Source organism: Numenius arquata, chromosome 2 (assembly GCF_964106895.1).
Source record: "Numenius arquata chromosome 2, bNumArq3.hap1.1, whole genome shotgun sequence".
NCBI lineage: Eukaryota > Metazoa > Chordata > Aves > Charadriiformes > Scolopacidae > Numenius > Numenius arquata.
Window position 1 is genome coordinate 63055439 of NC_133577.1, and position 18724 is coordinate 63074162.

Sequence of the window (18724 nt, forward strand, 5' to 3'; positions counted from 1 at the left end):
ATTCAGAGCAATTATATTTTTTTAATTTTATCAATCATATTACCATTCTGCTGCATCCTCATGTGTCTTTTCCTCCTTTGTGACATTAGGCATTTTTATGCATGCTGTCCCAAGGCAGGTGGGAAGCAGTTGAGTGATACTGGGATTGTTAAAATGTGTTAAAAGTGCTAATTATAAAATATTTTATTTATAATTAATAACTAAAGTGTTTTATTTGAGATCCATGAGACTGAAAGCTTATAAGGCAGATTGGAGGTGTCCTAGCTTTCTTTTTATATTTTATATTATGTACATGTATATTAAATGTACATATTTTATTTATGTAAATACATAAAGTTCATGTATTAGATAGGTTCACTTATAATACATTGGAAAATATACATATAATTCTACTGTAACAGTGAAATTAGACCATGCTTTTTTTTGTTTTGATAAAATAAGACAATGTAACGTTAGCAGCAAACTTTGTCCATGACAAACTTCCTTTTCTTGGAAGACTTTTGAGTGTCATTTGGACTAAAGCACCTATCCATGGGTATCAACAAGTGAAGATGGTACCTGAGCTCCTAAGCGACCACTTGATCTTGAACTCAGTTTCTTCCAAGCCCAGCAAAGACGATAAAAAAATATTATTATTAATAATAATAATAATAATGTGTGTATATATATATACACACACACATATATGTCATGGCATGAAGTTTATGTCTTGAGTCTGAGTGCTGAGGCGATAGGTGATTGTTCAGTCCTTTGTTCATCAGGCAGAAGGTTGGCCACAGTGCCAGTGGGAAAGGAGGCTGGCCTTTTACTGGTGCTACAGACAATTCAGTTAAAAATTAGACTGGAGCCATCGCTATCTCTGATGTGGTTATCTGATAGCAAAAACTTCCTTGTAACTGCCTTTTTTTCCTGTGTCAAGTATTCCCTTTGTTTTCACTCATTTCCTTCCTGAAATGAACTGTTTTCTATTTGCATAATAAATCTCTGGCTTTACTGGGAAGGAAGATGCCCTCTGCACATTCTTACGGGGTTTTTTCATCATTTACTTCCTGATCTCTCCATCAGAAGTGGGTTTTGGCTCGTACTGTCATCTCTTGTTCTAACATTGGCTTCTCCATCTGTCTTCTGCAGCTCTGCTTGCGGGGAGACGTGCGGCGTCGGTCGGCGCCAATAGCCAGGGCTGTGCTGGGGGTTTGCCAGCGAGTGACACAGTGTGGAGCAGCCCCATTCCCCAGGAGTAGTGAGCTAGTGGTTCGCTCCACGTTGTTAGATTATTATACGGCACAGAACTGAAAGATGTTACTAAAATTGTCTTCACGCTGCATCAGAAAAGGCTAGGTGTTTTATACGTTGTGTTTATACTCTCATGGCTGTGATTAGATGCGAAATGGCATGTGTATTTTTGCATCGCTCAAATACCTCATTCAGAGCAAAAACTGTCGTGTAATAAATTCCAGGAAATCACAAGCAGATTAGGTAGAGCCCATTAAAAGAAGCCATCCATGTAACATGTTTGCGTTATTTAATACTTGAACGAATTAAACTAACAGTTGACTTCTAAACAATACACTTTCTCTGATAGCTAGTTCCGCATAGTCACCAGGGAGAAGCTTGTAGCACAAATCTCTGAAAGTGATAGTGTTTGCTCCTCTCTTAATGAGATTAGTTTTGAACTCAAGTTTTGACCTTTCTCCCCGGATGTGTAGGTCACGTCTCGTGCACTTTCCTCTCAGTCTCAAGTTGAGTTTTTCCAGCTGCTGCAATACAATCTTAAAGGGGTGTCAGCAATCAGTCCAATGCAAACCATAAATATACAGTAGTAAACTAAGTATTGGGCTTTCCTGCTTGATGATGCGTGGTGATAATTTATACTGTCACTCAGGATTCTTAGGACAGCTTGTGAGGGAGACTCTTAATCCATCTCCATATGGATTGCCATCAGATTTGAGAGCTTTGTCTCTTTGTGGACTGTACAGACATTATCCAATTTGGCTGTTGCACAGAAGGTGGGATCCATTGTTGTCCTTCTTTGTGCTGTCATAGCCATAACACCGATAACATTTATTACACTTGGCCTATGCAGTTACTTGTAAGACATCAGTAGAAGTCTAGGCATCGAGATTCCTCATTTCTGTTCTAGGCTTTTAGGAACTGAAAATTTGTTGTGCTTAAAAGTATCATAGACCTAACCAGCACCACCCATGATTCATGCAATCTGTTTAGTCCTAGACTGAGGTCTTTTGCTTTTGGTAAGAATTTTCCCTACCTAGATAAAGAATTGGATTTCTGTTGCTGCGATACGTTTCTCTGTGTGGTCTTCTGAATGGTGGCGCAGAGCCAGGCTACAATGGAGTTTATTAAGCAACTTTCTAATTTGCCATATTGCTGCACCATCTTCCAGTTGGAAAATGGGTGAGACAGGACTCTAACTTATACCTGTGTCAGGTTCTGTTCACAGCTCTGCCTCAAGGGATCTTGGGCCATACTGCTGTTTCTGTCTGGAATTGTGGAATAGTTACCTTTCCTTCACAGAAATAAATGGGGAGAGCACAGTTTTTAGCACAGGGAGGGCAAGGAAGAGAATGAGCGATGGCTATCTCAAGTCCTGTTTGTCTGTGTCATGTACTGCCTAGTGTATTCTTGGCTTGGCTAAAAGTCTTTGATCAAGGGGTCATTTTTTGGTTTTTTGGTGTTTTGACTGCTTCCAAAATTGGTATGAAATCAGTACCGTTTTACTGTCTTTTTGAAACCAGGAACACGGTCCATTCCTGATGACTGGCGAATTCATTAAGTTCACAAAGACATGAACAGCAGTAGCATTTCTCCCCATGACACAGAGGGAAGAGTATTAGTTTCTGTGGATCAATGTTTCTGTTCCTTTGAAAGGTTTAGTAGCTAGTAGATCTTACAGTCAGGACCTATAAGTGAAATGCTGTGCTGCTTCTAAGTTTATTGCCCTTGCCTTGTGAGAGATTTTAGTTTGCTCAAATTCCTCTGGGTTGCATTTGCTATAGATTGTGATTAAGAATTTAATTTCAAGTGTCTTCTGTCATGATCCTTTTTTATTTTTATTTTTTTTCCTTTATCAGAGGGAAAATACTTCAGGTAAATTGTGTGCAGCATATCAGCAGGGTTTGAGCTAACTGCAGCGTTAAGGCAGCACTGTATGTCACATGTTGGATATAAGAGCTGCAGTAAGTAGAGTAAATAGAAAAAACTCAATAGTTTTGATAGTTTTATACGTCCTATCTGAAAGTCTCTGATGCAGAATTTCGCTTTAGCTTCAATAACTCTCTTCATGCATGAAAGGACCCATGAGAGGCTGAGACTGATTAGGAGAGTGAAATGGGGCGTACAAAACATCATTTTTTCTTCAGTGTTGGGGGTTGACCCCAGCCAGCAACTAAGGACCTACCCAGTTGCTTGCTCATTCCCCATGTCTCCTCCTGCAGTGGGACAGGGGAGAGAATTGGATCAAGGTAAAGACAGCTTAATAGGTGAAGGAAAGAGGGGGGAGGGAAAAAACCTGAAAAAAGCCCCAAGTAACACAAGGTAGTCACTCACCACCTCCCACAAGCAGACCAATGCCCAGACAGTCTCTGAGCAAGAGCTACTTTGGAAAGACTACCCGCTGGTTTTATTGCTGAGCATTACTTTATACAGTATGGAATATCCCTTTGGTCAGTTGGGGTCAGCTGTCCCAGCTGTGTCCCCTCCCAACCTCTCGTGCACCCCCAGCCTATTCAATGGTGTGGCAGACTGAGAAATAGAGAAGGCCTTGACAATGTTCAGTAATAGCTAAAACATCCTGATGTTATCAACACTGTTTTGGTCACAAATCCATAACACAGCACCATACAGGCTGCTGTGAAGAAAATTAACTCCATTCCAACCAGGCCCAGTACGTCCAGCATGTCAGCAAATTCTGTTGCTCATTTTCAATAGTTACTTGCATTTGAAGATATGTAATAAGTCAAAAAACATTTTCAGTGTTTCTGTAAAAGGAGTCAGATTAATATTGATGAATAATAATCAGCCACTTTGATATGTGAAAGAGTTGAGGAGATGGAAGCTGCATTTCGAGAAGAACGACAATGGACAACTCTGTAGGAAAAGAAGAAAAGTAAGCAGCTGTATATGGATGAAAAAGACTGTGAGAATTGTGCTAGGATATATCTGATGTAGCAGTGGAAACGTGGAAGTGTTGTAGGAAGTTGTTTGATTCTGCCCCCCTACTCTGCTCTCATGAGACCCCACCTGGAGTACTGTGTCCAGCTTTGGAGTCCTCAACACAGGAAGGACATGGACGTGTTGGAACGGGTCCAGAGGAGGGCCGCAAAAATGATCGGGGGGCTGGAGCACCTCCCCTATGAAGACAGGCTGAGAGAGTTGGGGCTGTTCAGCCTGAAGAAGAGAAGGCTCTGGGGAGACCTTATAGCAGCCTTCCAGTACCTGAAGGGGGCCTACAGAAAAGATGGGGAAGGACCGTTTATCAGGGAGTGGAGCGATAGGATGAGGGGTAATGGTTTTAAATTGAAAGAGGGAAGATTTAGATTAGATACTAGAATGAAATTCTTTACTGTGAGGGTGGTGAAGCACTGGAACAGGTTGCCCAGAGAAGCTGTGGATGCCGCATCCCTGGAGGTGTCCAAGGCCAGGCTGGATGGGACTTTGAGCAACCTGCTCTAGTGGGAGGTGTCCCTGCCCCTGGCAGGGGAGTTGGAACTCGATGATCTTTAAGGTCCCTTCCAACTCTAACCATTCTATGATTCTAAGCGGCAGATTCTTGTGTCATCCAGATAGAGAAGGATACAGAACAGGTTTGCAGGTTTATATCAATTTTGCTGGAAGTTCAAGGCAGTGGAGCACATTAGCAGAAGGGGGTGCAGAAAAGAGTGTGTCCTCCTTTCTGAGGACAAGGTTTGTAGGTAGAATCTGGGACATGAGCCAGGCAGTAGGAGAAAGCAGAGGCCAAGATTTGAGCTACTGGCAAAAACCGTGGGAAAGGGAATGTGTTCTGGATGCCAGTCTCTTTTTCTTTTTTTTTTTATTTTTCTTTATGTTATGTGCATATTGTCTTTGGGGGGACTTTACTCATTCTTTCTTCAGTGCAGTTTATACCAGGCAGCCAAGAAGACCATTTCTCAAGGAGCCTGGGTGATTAGAAGCTGGGTTGACCCTGTATGGGAAAGAAGACCCATTTTCTAACTATTGAGTTGTAGAAGGGTTGAAAAAACAAAGGTTGAGGAAAAACCCTTCCAGAAGCAACAGAAGAATTTTGCCTGATGCTAGGGTACTTATTAGACGTATCTTGAAGGGTGAATAATTTCAGGATGGAGCAGTTACCCGTAGTATCTACCTCCAGCTCCTCTATAGCAATGTTGACAACATTCACAGCTTCTATAGGATACTTCGTAGCTCATCCAAAACCGCATGAAAATTTGGACAATGCCTTTAATAACATGCTTCAACTTTTGGTCAGCGCTGAAGCGGGCAGGCAGTTGGACTAGATGATCATCATAGGTCCATTCCAACTGACATTATTCTATTCTATTCTATTCTATTCTATTCTATTCTATTCTATTCTATTCTATTCATAACTTGGATTTCTAACATTTTCTAACATTTCTAACTAACCATTCTACCTGCATTAAAGAAGTAAAAAGGTAAATAGGAATCATTGCTGAGCTCAGTGGGGACCATCAGTTGTTGTGATGTTTTACATGGGTTGACATGGAACATAAACATGGATTGACTTTTGCTAGTTGGAAATTTTATTGAAGTTCTTGTTACTATTCTGTTGTAATTAAGAAGGCAGAACTTGAGGGGCTCTCCTTGGCTCTCAAGTGTAGGCAAACACGGATTTTATTAGCATTCAGAGAGCTCTGTTTCTTATATAAACACTATTGTTCTCACCAAGACATAGTGTGTTGAAAACCTAGCCATCATGTCTATTGTGAGTGTTAGGGCTGCTCTGTGGAAAAGGATGTGTTAATCAGTGCTATAAATGGTTTTGGATATCCTGTCTTAACACAAGACAAAATTTCTGTGAAGCAGAGCAAGGAATCTCTTGTAATAGTTACTTTCTTTTTCTTAATTATTTGGCACCTCTATGTATTCTTTGTTTATTTAAAACAACTCTAATTGTTATTGTTTGCAGGATTTATAAACTTTACAGTGGATGTAAAATTTCTTATCCTGATTTGATTTGATATTGTTAAAAAAATAATACTTTTGTTCACCTAAAAAAGATAACGACAGTCAAAGCTGAATATTTGTTGCATTATTAATTGAAACAAGTGATTATTTTTTTTTTTTAAAGCATGCGTTCTTTCTTACTGGACAGCATTTAACTATCATTTACAGTCCATAACAAAAGACTGTTAACTGATCCCCTTGCAAATAATTCTATGGGGTTAAAGTAGATGCTACTTTTTAATTCCCTTGTTTTGTTAGGAACAGATGGACTTTACTTCTTCAGATCATCATCCAAACAAAAAAAGAAAGGTAGCAAATCAGACAGTACTGCTTTACCGACTGTTTTGTTGGAGTGTGCATGTGTGTGTGTGTCTATTGAGGTTAGAAAGAAAATCAACCAAAAAAATACTTTAAGTAACATGCTGCAAAAGCAGAAATAGTAGTTACAGTTGGAATCAATGCAGATCCTCTGCCCTGGGATTTCAGAATAATGGATAATGAAAGACATCTACTTTGAAATATTCACACACTTAGTTAAAAATTCTGACAATCCATGATGTTCTTGAATTTGGCTGATTGCACTGCACACTTCTCTCACTAAAGCAAGCTGAGTAGCTGCTGTACAGGAGCAGTGTTTGCCATCATGGGAGGAGGGCTTCAAGCTACTGAGGGATTTCAGAAACTGTATTGTCTTTCATGAAAGTCACCGAGAACTGGAGAGATAACATTGCTTCAAATGTATTCTACAAATACTTCTACAAGTGACATCTGAAAACGAGGGCACCATCAGCACCTGAAATGCCTGTATGAAAGAACCCTGGTCAGAGAAGAGCCTTTTACAGTGTGGCTTTTCTGGTATCCTCACTGCAGATCTCTGTATGTCACAGATCACGTGCTTGGTAGTAGTTAGCATTTTTTATTTTTTTTTTTTTTAAATTTTGCAAAAAGTGACTTACCTTTCCTGTCAACAGAATCACATGATTTATTTTCCCCCGTCATACTCCAAGTATGATGAAATCAATGTATTCTGTATGTACCTCAGATGCTTTCTTTCCAAACAAAATCAAACTGCCTATTTTACTTGAAGATCAGAAATGAAGTTATGAAACGGAGAGAAAAGAATCACCTACTTGCAGAGTTCCCTTGGTCCTCTCTCAGCTAAGCCTCCTAGTGACTTCTTTCCTTAGGCAAAGCTCCTGGTATTCCTGATCAGGCACCTAAGTGGTTATGGTGAAAAAAAAGAGAAAAACCCTCCAAATATTACAGTCAAATTTGTTCCACTAAAGTTGAAAAATTTGCTTCAGTATTCATCTAAATTCATTAGTTTGTGGTGTAGGTGTGTGTCGTGTCTTCATCTTGCATTTGCCTTTCCCACCTCTCCTGATTTGCTACTCATTTACTGTACGGAGTAGAAGTCAAATGGTGTTTCTGATTTTGCAGCATTGTATTTTGTTCAGCTGAAAAATATTTCTGTTTAGAGATATTTGGTGTGCATTTCTTTGCTGCAGCTTTTGGCTTTTTGTTTTTCTTTTCTCATATTTTTTTTTTCCTCCCTTATTTTTTCTCTAATTTCCATGCATATTTTTACATCAGTTATTCATCAAATTGAATACTTCAGGAAGAAATAAAGGATGAGTAAGGTCTTCTTTGTGTGTGGCTTTGTTGTTTTGCAGATTTAACGTGAAAATTATATGTATATCAGAAAATACTTTTGCTTTTAAGTGCATTCATACAAATAGAGTAAGCCTCATACCAGTTATCGTATTGCTACCAAAGCGGCAAGGCAGTCATTTTAATAACCAGGCTTCCCAATGAAGCATTTTCAGTCAGAACGCTGCTCCCCTCCAGTGTCCTGACTCACTGTGAGGACATAACTGCCTTTTGTTTGCACCCACTGGCTTTCTCTTAACATCATTGACGTAAGTATGATCCTTGTGCTGGACTGGGGGGGGTGTGAAGATTTTTTCTGTTGAAATACAGAAATTAACGGCAGCTCATCTTCTGTTTTCGTATGTACAACTAGGCTTAAGTGTCTCTGAGAAGTATTCAAAACAGCATGATAAGAAGTTGAATGAATAATTATTCTTTCTTTTCCTCCCATCTCTAGAACAAAGAAAGAATTATGCACGAGACAGTGCCAGCAGCATATCCGAAACTTCGCAGTATCATGTAGAGGTGAGATGAGGAGCGATATACCAATTCTAGCTTTCAGTTACGTGCAGTTATTTTTGCCTACGTGATTTCTGAGGATACATATGCTTGAAGGCATATACATCTTCTAAAATATCCTGCCCGCCTGAGGTCACTTCAGAATAGATTACTCTGAAATGTCTCAAATTCTATAGCTTTGCCATAATGAGCTGAAATTTTGATGTGGAAGAATGTAAGCAAAGTTGTGTGTAGTTTGGCAAACGGACAGGACTTCTCAATGGGATATCAATTCAATATGTTATGCTGCCCTGTCTCTGAACCTGCCTTGTTGCAGGGATGAGGCAGAGCTGAAACACCCTGTACTATTGGTGAGGCACACTGGATGATATTTAAAATTTGATCAGTTATAATCATCAGAGGTGACAAAATATCCAGAAAGAGCTGAGCATTAACTCATAAAAGTCCCAGTGAGCGTACTATGTAGTAGTTAAACAAATATATTCTCCCTGCACAGATTTTTTTCTCCAGTGTGAAGTGCAAAGTATCTTACTTTCTGACTTAAGCTGCTTTGCAGAATTACTGCATACTCCTGTCTACAGGAGTAGATATATTCAAAATACTCAGTAAAGTAAACATGGGTGCCCACATGCAGCTTGTTAATCACTTCTGCATGCAGCGCCTCATTTTTGTGGTCTTACTTGGGCACAAACCTTCTCCCACTGCCATCAGACTGCTGTTACGGGTTAAGCCAAGGTGGGCAAATACCATAGATTGTCAGGTCCTTTTTGCTGGGTGTTCAATTAGCTGTAAATTGTGAGATAATATGCAGAAGAATCTTAATTTCAAGTGCTTCTATCCTATGATCAGCTTGCAAATGAACACTTGTGTTGCTTCTAATTGTCTGACAGTATTTTTCTTTGGTTTCTTCATAACGGTTTTGGTACTGTAGTGGCATAAAAATTAGTACTTGTATTTGAAGTGTAAGCGTTCCTGTGTGAGCAGTCAGTAGAGAGTTTGTTTCTCTTAACTTTTTTAATACTTTGATTATATGCAGTTTGTATCCACTCTCTTGTCTGTCATTACGAAGTGCTGTAATAGAAGAAAGCACACTTAATTACTTTTTTAAGTTCCTTAGAAGATAGGTGTGCAGACATATATTAAAATTGGTTCAGCCTGGATGAGTGTAGCCATATGTTCAATAAGAATGTGAAGCTAGCTTTATACCTGGATAAAATAAAATAATTTTATGGGTTGTATTGCATGGTTGGCATGTTGAAGGAGAAATTGTCAAAACCCTAATGGCAGGGAAACTGGTTGAGGTGATATCTGTGATGTAGTACCTAATTTCTAGACCATTAATTGAATCTGGAGAATATTCCAAGTTGTTGATGAGCAAAAGTAGTAAGTATACCTCATTTTTACTGTGATCTGCATAAAAGAAGCCACTAGACTGTCCATAAGGTAGCCCAGTCAGATGCAAGCCCATCGTGCTTACCGTCAACGTGCTAGCTGGCAGCTCTGGAAGAGATGAGGACACTCCAGGTCAGGGTGGTGGTGGAGTTACGTTGGCAGGGTGTTTCTGGGAGGCTTCTGCTGACACTTCCTGGATTCAGCTTGCTAAGTGAGACAGGTTTTCACTCCTCAAGAGAGCTAATTAAATACTCGGGGTTTAATTCTAACTGTGACACCTGAAAGATGTCAGAATATGCCTTCAAGTCTAACCACTTACCGTAGTGAGGAAATGACAGAGGATGACAAACAATAAGTTACAAAAATCAGTTGAGTTAAAATGACATTATGGACTAAACAACCTTTCCTATCGTTTATTGGTGGGATCTGTCATATACAAAGGCACTTTTATTCATGAATAATTTGTATTCCTATCTCCTGGCAATTTGAATGCTGACACTACCTAGGAATTACAAATTTTTTAAATGTACATCCCATTCACTAGCACTTGACCACCTTTGTTCTGGACCGAAAAGAGGCAATGATTACAGTAGATGATGGAATAAGGAAGCTGAAATTGCTGGATGCCAAAGGCAAAGTGTGGACTCAAGATATGATTCTTCAAGTGGATGACAAAGCTGTCAGTTTGGTGGACTTGGAATCAAAGGTAAGATCTGTGAGTGGCAGTCTCATTTTCAGAGAGAGAGAGAGAAAGAGAAAGGGAATGGGCAGAAAAATGATGTCTGTGAGATTTTGTATTTTAATTAGCTTATTATCACTTTTCCTTTTTAAATCATGCAGCTTTTCTGAGATTGGGACTGTATATAGTAAGGTGGTGTTTTTTGTTTTGTGTTTTTATTTTTTTTTCTCTTCTGGCAGAATGAACTGGAGAATTTTCCTTTAAGCACAATTCAGCATTGCCAAGCTGTGATGAATGCATGCAATTACAATTCAATTCTTGCATTAGTATGTAAAGAACCAACCCAAAACAAGCCTGATTTGCATCTTTTCCAATGTGATGAGATTAAGGTAAGGTTAGTAATGGAGATCTGCTATGACTTATGGCAAGTACAGTGGATAAAATCAAATAAGCTTATTCACAGAAAATAGTTCTGCTCTTTTATTCTTATAAATATGCCTTAACTTTAATGCACTTATGATATCAGCAGTATGTATAGTGTGTTAGTAATGTAGTAAATAGTATGTCTTGCAAGAGAGTAGTCCTGCATGTAAGCCGAATCTTTAGTGCACGTGAAAATATGTCATTACCGTAAATATTGATTCTCGGGCTCTGTAGCTGTTCATTTAGCTCTGCAAATGAGTAAAGCTCTAGAATATGTATATGGTTTGCATTCATGCTCCTGAAGAAAGTGGTGTGAAATAGTTTGAGTTGTCTCAAATTTATCTTAAACTCTGCAAAGAACTCACTCAAGCCCTGAGTCTTACCTAGACTTTCCCCTTGTTCTGCTCATTTTGTCACTGAACAATTAAATCTTCTCTACATTCCTACCTCTCTGCTACTCTGCTTTGCAGATAGTGAAAAGGAAAATATTACTTGCAGGAGGGGTAAAACAAGGAAAGTGATTGTCTCTGATTAAAATATTTCCTTCAAGCATAAATATTTTTTACATATATTCTGCAATACTTCTTTATTTCCAGGACTATACATTTTAATATCTCTTAGCTACTCTATATACTTGTTATTTCTTTAAATTCCAATTGATAATTTTATGGGGATTTTTAAATTCCTTTATAGTAGTTGATATAATTGTCTTAAAAAACATTGCTAATCACATTGTGCAACCATTTTGAAATTGGTACAGTGAGAGTGGTGTGAAGACAACTGTTTAATTGTGTGACTAGTTGCACAGTGTTTGCTGTTTCAATGGAAATTGGGATCCTGTGAGAAGATCAGGATGCGGTATGTTAAATAATGCAGGAATCCTCATTGAGGTCTTGCTGGACCCAGCCTCCCAACGTGTAGAGATGCTGTGTTCTTCAGACTTTCATCTTTTGAAGTTGTTCCTCTGTGTACAAATAAAAATGCAGAACACATAAGCATGACTTGGAAGTCCAGGATTCCGCTTTTCTTCTGAGGTTTTGTTCAACTCTGTGCCCTAGGTTTTTTTCCTTACCCATGAGACCTGGCTGTTTTTGAAAGGATGAGTCTTTCTCCTTTGCCTTTGTCATGTTTTTAATCAGAAGGTACCATGAACCTCAGGAGCCTTTGCAATGAAAAAATAGTCAAAATCAATAATATTTGGGGCATTCAATATTCTATAAAGAAAAAAAAAAGTTAAATAATAAATATCAAGAGTGTGAGTAATGAAATACTTTTAAGTTTCTCAAATCTGCTTAAGATATTTCTATTAAGTCTTCAACCTTAATGTATCTCTAGTCCATATTCTGTAGTACAATTCGTTATAGCCTGAGAAGCCTGTTAATCCCTTTAGATCCTAAATTCAACAAAGACTTCTGGTCCCAGCAGAAGTTACATATTCCTCCCCAAAAGATGCATGCTTCTCCATCATGAGGGGACTAAGAGAGATGTGGACCTTGTAGAGCGAGCCAGACAGTGACAGATTTGGGCTTTGACAGCCTGTGTAGGAAATTAATTTGTCAGCTGAATACATGTAACAGAGCATTCTAAATCCTACGAGAAGCCGTGACCTATTTAATGCAAGATCTATTAAAATAATGCCTTAGACGTGCATCAAAATTTCACTTGTGGGCCACTGGTGGAGGCAGACTGCAGTTATGAAGAGGCAGAAGCCTACAGATTAGGAAATGTTCTGGAAAATTCATCTTGTATTAAATCAAAGAGAAACTGGACGCTGTCGTTATTTCTTAAAGACAACTGTCTGACTAGAAGTTACTTTCCTAACTGTTTGTGCTGCTACTATCTATGGTAGTTTTGCTGCTATTATCTATAGTAGGTTTTTTTTTAGTATGTCTGTCCCCTAACATGCTTGAGAAAAATAAAAATTACGTATATGGAGGGGAAAAAATAGCTTATTCAATAATGGTTGACTTGAGATAATTACATGCGTTCAGACAAATTTGGTGTCTAGATGACATACTCATCTGATGACAATGCTTGAAATTGGAACAGTGACAAAAATACCAACTCCCAGACAATAGCATTGTGTGTTTCTTCATTCTGTTTATGTGTAAAATAATTTATCCTAGAACTTTTAAATAAATGGGATTTGATAAGGGTTTCTGGAATCTTAAGATGCCCTAAAAATAGTGCATGAGGAGATACAGCTCATAACTGATGGTTTCTGCTTCTGTCTCTTTAGGCTAGCTTTATTCATGAAGACATTGAAAGTGCAATCAGTGACAGCAAGAGTGGAAAACAAAAGAAGAGGCTTGAAACACTGAGGTAAAAACCTAACTTCTTGGCAGTATATCGGATCACCAAATAGTGTTCAGAAGCTCTCAAAGTTTGCCTGCTGGTTTTTACTCTTTGTTGCTAGTTGATAATATACTTCCAAAACCACAGAGACCTTGCTTTAATAATTATCTCATGCTGTCTCAATTTGTAGCATCACTCTTACCTTTCCTGATTACAGCTTAGTGATGGGAACAGCTGGCGTCAATACCAGTTGCCAGAGAATAGCATTGCATGTCTCAGTTCTGCATATGGGTCAAGTAGTTCAGAATTTAAATTAAAGACACAAATGCCTCATAACTCCAAGTAAGTAAGATTCTGAAAAAAAGGTTTTTGGATCTAAGGATGTTAAATGAAACAGCAACTGAAGATTAAATAATCTTCCTGCCTGCCTGTTTAACGATGTTGAAGACTCCTTGTTTCCCTGGTAGCAAAAGCTTCTCTGCCAGTAAGAAATTATGGGGGAAAGCAGTCTGTTGGGTTCAGAGAAGTTTAATACCAAAATGAGAGGTAGCCAACAGAGGTATAACAACGAAGGCACAAATATATTTGATACTGAATGGTTATGGTGGTAGTCTGTTGAAAAGTTAGTAACTGGATCCTGATAGTATCTCTCAATAACACAGATTGTTACAAAAAAAACTGAGCTGTGCCTAACTTGACCCATGGGTTTAAAATTAAAGAACTAGACTTTACTGTTTGTGGCACTGTAACAAACAAATATAAGCAGAAAGATGTAATCCATGAGGACTCAAACACATTGGATGTGCTCAGAAACTAATGAGATTTAATTGGGAAAAGAATGTAGGTCAGTACACCTAGCGGGAAAAATAATCTGAGATATCAGTCTCTGAGGGCTGTGATGCCAAGAGGTCACTGGTGCGTGACAGCGCTGGTTGCTCGCTGTCGTATCATGCACGTGCTGACGGGGTCACGGGGAGAGACCCTCCTTCCTGACATTGCATTGTCGAGTTGCTGCAAGCACAAGTGTGGGACACGCAGAGAAGAGGGCTCAGGAGACTGGAGGAAGGAATGGTGATGGAAACATTATTTTTTGTTTGGTGTCCAAAGACCAAATAACACTTGACATTTTGTGGTGTCATAGAATGCCATGAATGAGATGGGATGATAAAGTGAAGAATTTAAGGTGAAGATCTTGCTTTTAAGTAGGGACACGGGATGTGTGCGTGACAGGAGTTATTGGGATTTTTTTGTCTGTTGGTATGAAGTTGCAGAATGACTTCAAAGACCTGTTTCCTTACAGTATTTAAAACTATATTAAGAATGGGAAAACTGGAAAATTGCAGGTCGGAACTTTGATACAGTCTATGATGGGATGGTGCATTTGTATCAAGACAGGATGAACAGGCCAGTGATATAAAAAGGAAAATCAAGCTGTAAATTTATTTGGTTTTCTTGGTAGAGTTTTAAGAAAGAGGTGGTTGACAACCTGTCAAGTTTAGGAACTAGATACGCAACTTGTGATGGCTGAAAGGTAAATTCTAATGAAAAATTTCACACAAAATGGGAGTCCATCCAGTAAACTGCATATGGTGGAAAAATGCCACCTACTAAACCCAAGCTGCTGAATTTACCTGTGTAAGCTGGCAGATCTCTAGACGTTATGTTCTGTGGCACTCCTTGGGCATTTCCCATGTGGCCAGGTGACAAAAGTTTGCTAACCCAATCATGGAGTGGCTTCATGCTATGTTTAACATATTTACACATCAGGGTCTTGAGTACTGCTTACTTGGCAAGCCCATAGTATGTTCAACAATAGAAGAGGCCCTTGTAAAGCCTCCTTGTCTTCTCCGATTAAGCACTAGAAAATAGAATGTTTTTCCTTCAAGTGTCACTTCTGGGATTTCTTCTCTTCCTCTAGGATGATATCCAAAGCTGACAGCACCATCCCTCCACCGCCGCAGGCACCTGCCCCTGTGCCACCGGGGACCATCACCCAGGTGGATGTGAGAAGCCGGGTGGCAGCGTGGTCGGCGTGGGCCGCTGAGCAGGGAGACTGTGAGTATTCCTGGGACCCCGACACCTCATGCATGGTAACAAACTGTTGTTCTGGGCGGTAGGTTTTTGTGATCCCTGGTAATAACAAAATAATTTAGAAAGACCACTTTCGTAAAGATTACAGAAGTTGAATCCAAATACGGAAGTGGTTGTACGAGGTCACTCCTCTGTCCTTGCTGAGAGCAGACAGAATTATTCTCCTGGTCTAGTTTCAAATGCCCCAAGCCACCATTGCCTGATCTGGGGAATAAGACTTGACTGTCATAATCTGACTTGTCATTTACTTGCACTTACCCATTTTCTGAATTTCTGTTCAGAGCTTTTTTCACTTGTGTTTAGCTGGGTGGGGGTGTGGGCTACAGATTGTAACCTGGACTTTTTTTGTGAATGTTCACAGTAATTAGTACTGTCATAACTCTAGCAATTTAATGATGATCTCTTTGGTAATAGGGATAGTGTGGGCCAGATATTTTTGACAATTAAAAAGAATAATCCTGGATTAAAAGGAGGCTAGAGATCAGCATTATTTATTATTTTATATTTATCTTTATAATGGCCTTTATCGCTAAACTAGTTTGGTTTTTGTTTTCTCTTTTTTTAAAGCCCTACCAAGGAACACTATAATTTCTGATGGGTTTGAATTTTTGTTGTTGTTTGTTTTTTTTATTTTTTATTTCCAAATCTCTAATGGAAACTTTATTTTGATCAGATTTCTTTGGAAAAAATCTTCTTTAGAAATACTAAAGTTCCTTCTGTAAAACAGACTGTATTAAGGGAATAATCTTGGTCAAGGTGAGGTCTTTTTTGGTCTGGGTTCATTTTTGTTGCCTTTTTTTATAATAGATATTAAAATTTTAGAATTAGAAGTCATTATCCATGCACTCTATTATTTTTGGTTTATTAAACTGTATCACTCAACAAAGTACACAACTATGTAAAGAAAACAACTAAAAATGTTCAGAGAGACCTGTAATGTTAAGAATGTGTTTGTCTACTGTTCTGCAATATAACATATATCTTGACCAAAGACTAGTTTATTCTTCTGTTTAATGACTTGTGAACTTCAGAAAAGTTTCATTATTTTGTCAAGTGATCTGTCATGCCCAGACCACTTGTGGACCTGAGTTCCTGCAGTTCCTTTTATTGAACTCATGGATCTTTCCTAAAATGTATTTATTAAAACCCCACACCTGTTAACAAAAGCAGTACAGTATTTAGTGTGACTTAAAAACGCAAAACTTGTCCTTTGTCAAAATTTTAACCCCTGTTGTTTTAGAATAAAAGTCACTGACTCTGTCCATTGGTATTTGGAAATACCTGTTTTATCATCTCATTACCTCCCCCCATTTCTGTGTTGGCAGATTTGGTTTCTCTGTTCAAATTCCTACATCCCTTTTTGCTTATTACCTTCTACATCAAAATTTTTTTGAAGTCAGCTACAGTCTTCCTTCTTGCTTACCTCTGCTGGAGTAGCTTTTCAGCATACTTTGCAAAATGGGATGATTTTTCATTACGTTGTATTTATAATCTGCCGTTTTCTGCTGTAATGTTTTGATTTAGACCTTGGAACCATGCTTCTGTGGTTAACTTCATTTAGCTATTGCAGCAAAGTTGACTTGGAAGCGTACACCTGAGCTTTTTGTGTGAGACATGACAGGATCAGGCATTAGGGAATAAGTTTTTCAGGTGGTGTAAAGTCCTTGCAAATTGAATGATATAAACATTGTCCATCTTTTCCTCACAGCAGAATGGTTTCAAACATAAGCTGTGTAGGAAGTGTTGGTTACTAATTCTCTGTATATGGATGTCTATTCTCTTCTTCCCTTTTCTGTAGTTGAAAAACAGAGACAATACCATGATCATGAAGAAACAGCAGAGATGATAGCAGCGAGGATTGACAGAGATGTTGTAAGTGAGAAACTGCAAGCAACATTGCTTAATGTCTGTGAAATTTTGCAGCTCTGCTTTGTGGGAAGGCTTTTTCCACATGGGAAATTCCGTTCTGGAGGAAAGCTTTCTAGGCAGCCTATGCTTGTGTGGTAGACCTTAAAAATGAGTAGGCAGCTGTTATTTTTCTTATTTTTTTACTTTAAAAATGGGGGGTGGGGTGGGGTGGGGTGTAAAGTACTGAATGTTGATGCAAAGTTTTCTGCTGTGAAGAGCTAGAAATATAAATACTAATTTTATGTGGTAGACCAAATTCAGAAAACTATGTAAGGATAAATTCCATTAATTTAGTGGGATTTAGATATGTGCAGTATCAGGAAAATGAACATATGGTCATTTATGATATTGCCTATAAGCCATCAAATTGGGCAAGTCTTCTGTTGTATGTAATATCAAATATTGCCCTATTTGTCAGTTCTAACTTTCTATTTTTCTTCTTGGCAACATCCAAGGGTCTTGAGGGAAGCATGTTGGGGGCTGCTGAATTGGTGTATATGTTTTCCCCGGGGGTCCTTATTCTTCTCCACTTGCTCTTTGAAAACAATTCTTCAAATAGTATTTCTATAAAACTACATTCTGGCATTCAACAAACAGCTTAATACTTTGGACTAAAGAAGATTATGAAGTTATACTGTTTAGGAAAATGCTGTTCTACACAAATAATTAGAATTTTTTTCATGTGTTGTGAGAGAAAACGTAATGTGTGAATGAATTGTGTAATTCCAATCTGAATTTAATAACCTTGATGCTAACATTTTAAAAAAACTTCCACTGGCCCTAAGTTTTTAAAAATCTAAGATTTAAAATACTTCACAGGTGTGTAAAATCAAGAACAGCAATGTTCTAGCATGGACTTTGTTCTGAAGAAGCTGTTGGTGTCTGAGTGTATTTATTTTGATTTCTGGAGTATTTCTGCTATGGCTTCTGTAGTGAAACTGTTACTTTTCTTTTCTCCCATAGCAAATTCTGAACCATATTTTGGATGACATTGAGTATTTTGTTACCAGACTTCAAAAAGCTGCTGAAGCATTTGCTGAACTTTCAAAGAGGAAGAAAACTAAAAAAAGTAAAAAGAAAGGACCTGGAGGTAGGAGTTTTTACTGCACACAATTCTGTTTCTCTAAGGATCTTTGAAGTCGCTAGCAAATGTGGGGTTTTTTCATGAATGTAGCAATTTTCGTTCAGTTTGAGCACAATAAGTCCTATGTATACACAGTATATTCTTAGAGGGAAACCTGTGGAAATCATTTGCTTGAAGTCAGTGGGGAGTGAGTAATTAGAGAGATGACTGCAGAATATGCTCACAGTTGTGGTTCTATATTTACAAAATTCTGTAAGTTGGTAAATTTATTATGTATTTATATGTTTACTATGCCTGTAATATTTATTGAAATTATATACCATATAAATGGATATATAAAAATCTTATTTTGTTCTCCAGAGGGAGTTCTTACTCTCCGTGCAAAACCACCACCTCCAGATGAATTTGTTGACTGCTTCCAAAAATTCAAGCATGGCTTCAATCTTCTGGTAGGTGACCGCTAGTGGATATGGTGGCGTGAGGCA

The 18724-nt window shown here is 38.4% G+C and overlaps 1 protein-coding gene across 1 annotated transcript in view; it reads left to right on the forward strand.

The window, feature by feature from the left end:
- The window catches only part of EPS8 (EGFR pathway substrate 8, signaling adaptor), a 103384-nt gene that overhangs the window by 52879 nt on the left and 31781 nt on the right, over positions 1-18724 (forward strand). The window contains exons 4-11 of the mRNA XM_074161838.1: positions 8306-8373; positions 10304-10465; positions 10678-10827; positions 13101-13183; positions 15075-15211; positions 17046-17119; positions 18119-18245; positions 18600-18688. Of these exons, the coding sequence (XP_074017939.1) occupies positions 8306-8373; positions 10304-10465; positions 10678-10827; positions 13101-13183; positions 15075-15211; positions 17046-17119; positions 18119-18245; positions 18600-18688 (890 nt within the window). The remainder of the gene's footprint in view (positions 1-8305; positions 8374-10303; positions 10466-10677; positions 10828-13100; positions 13184-15074; positions 15212-17045; positions 17120-18118; positions 18246-18599; positions 18689-18724) is intronic.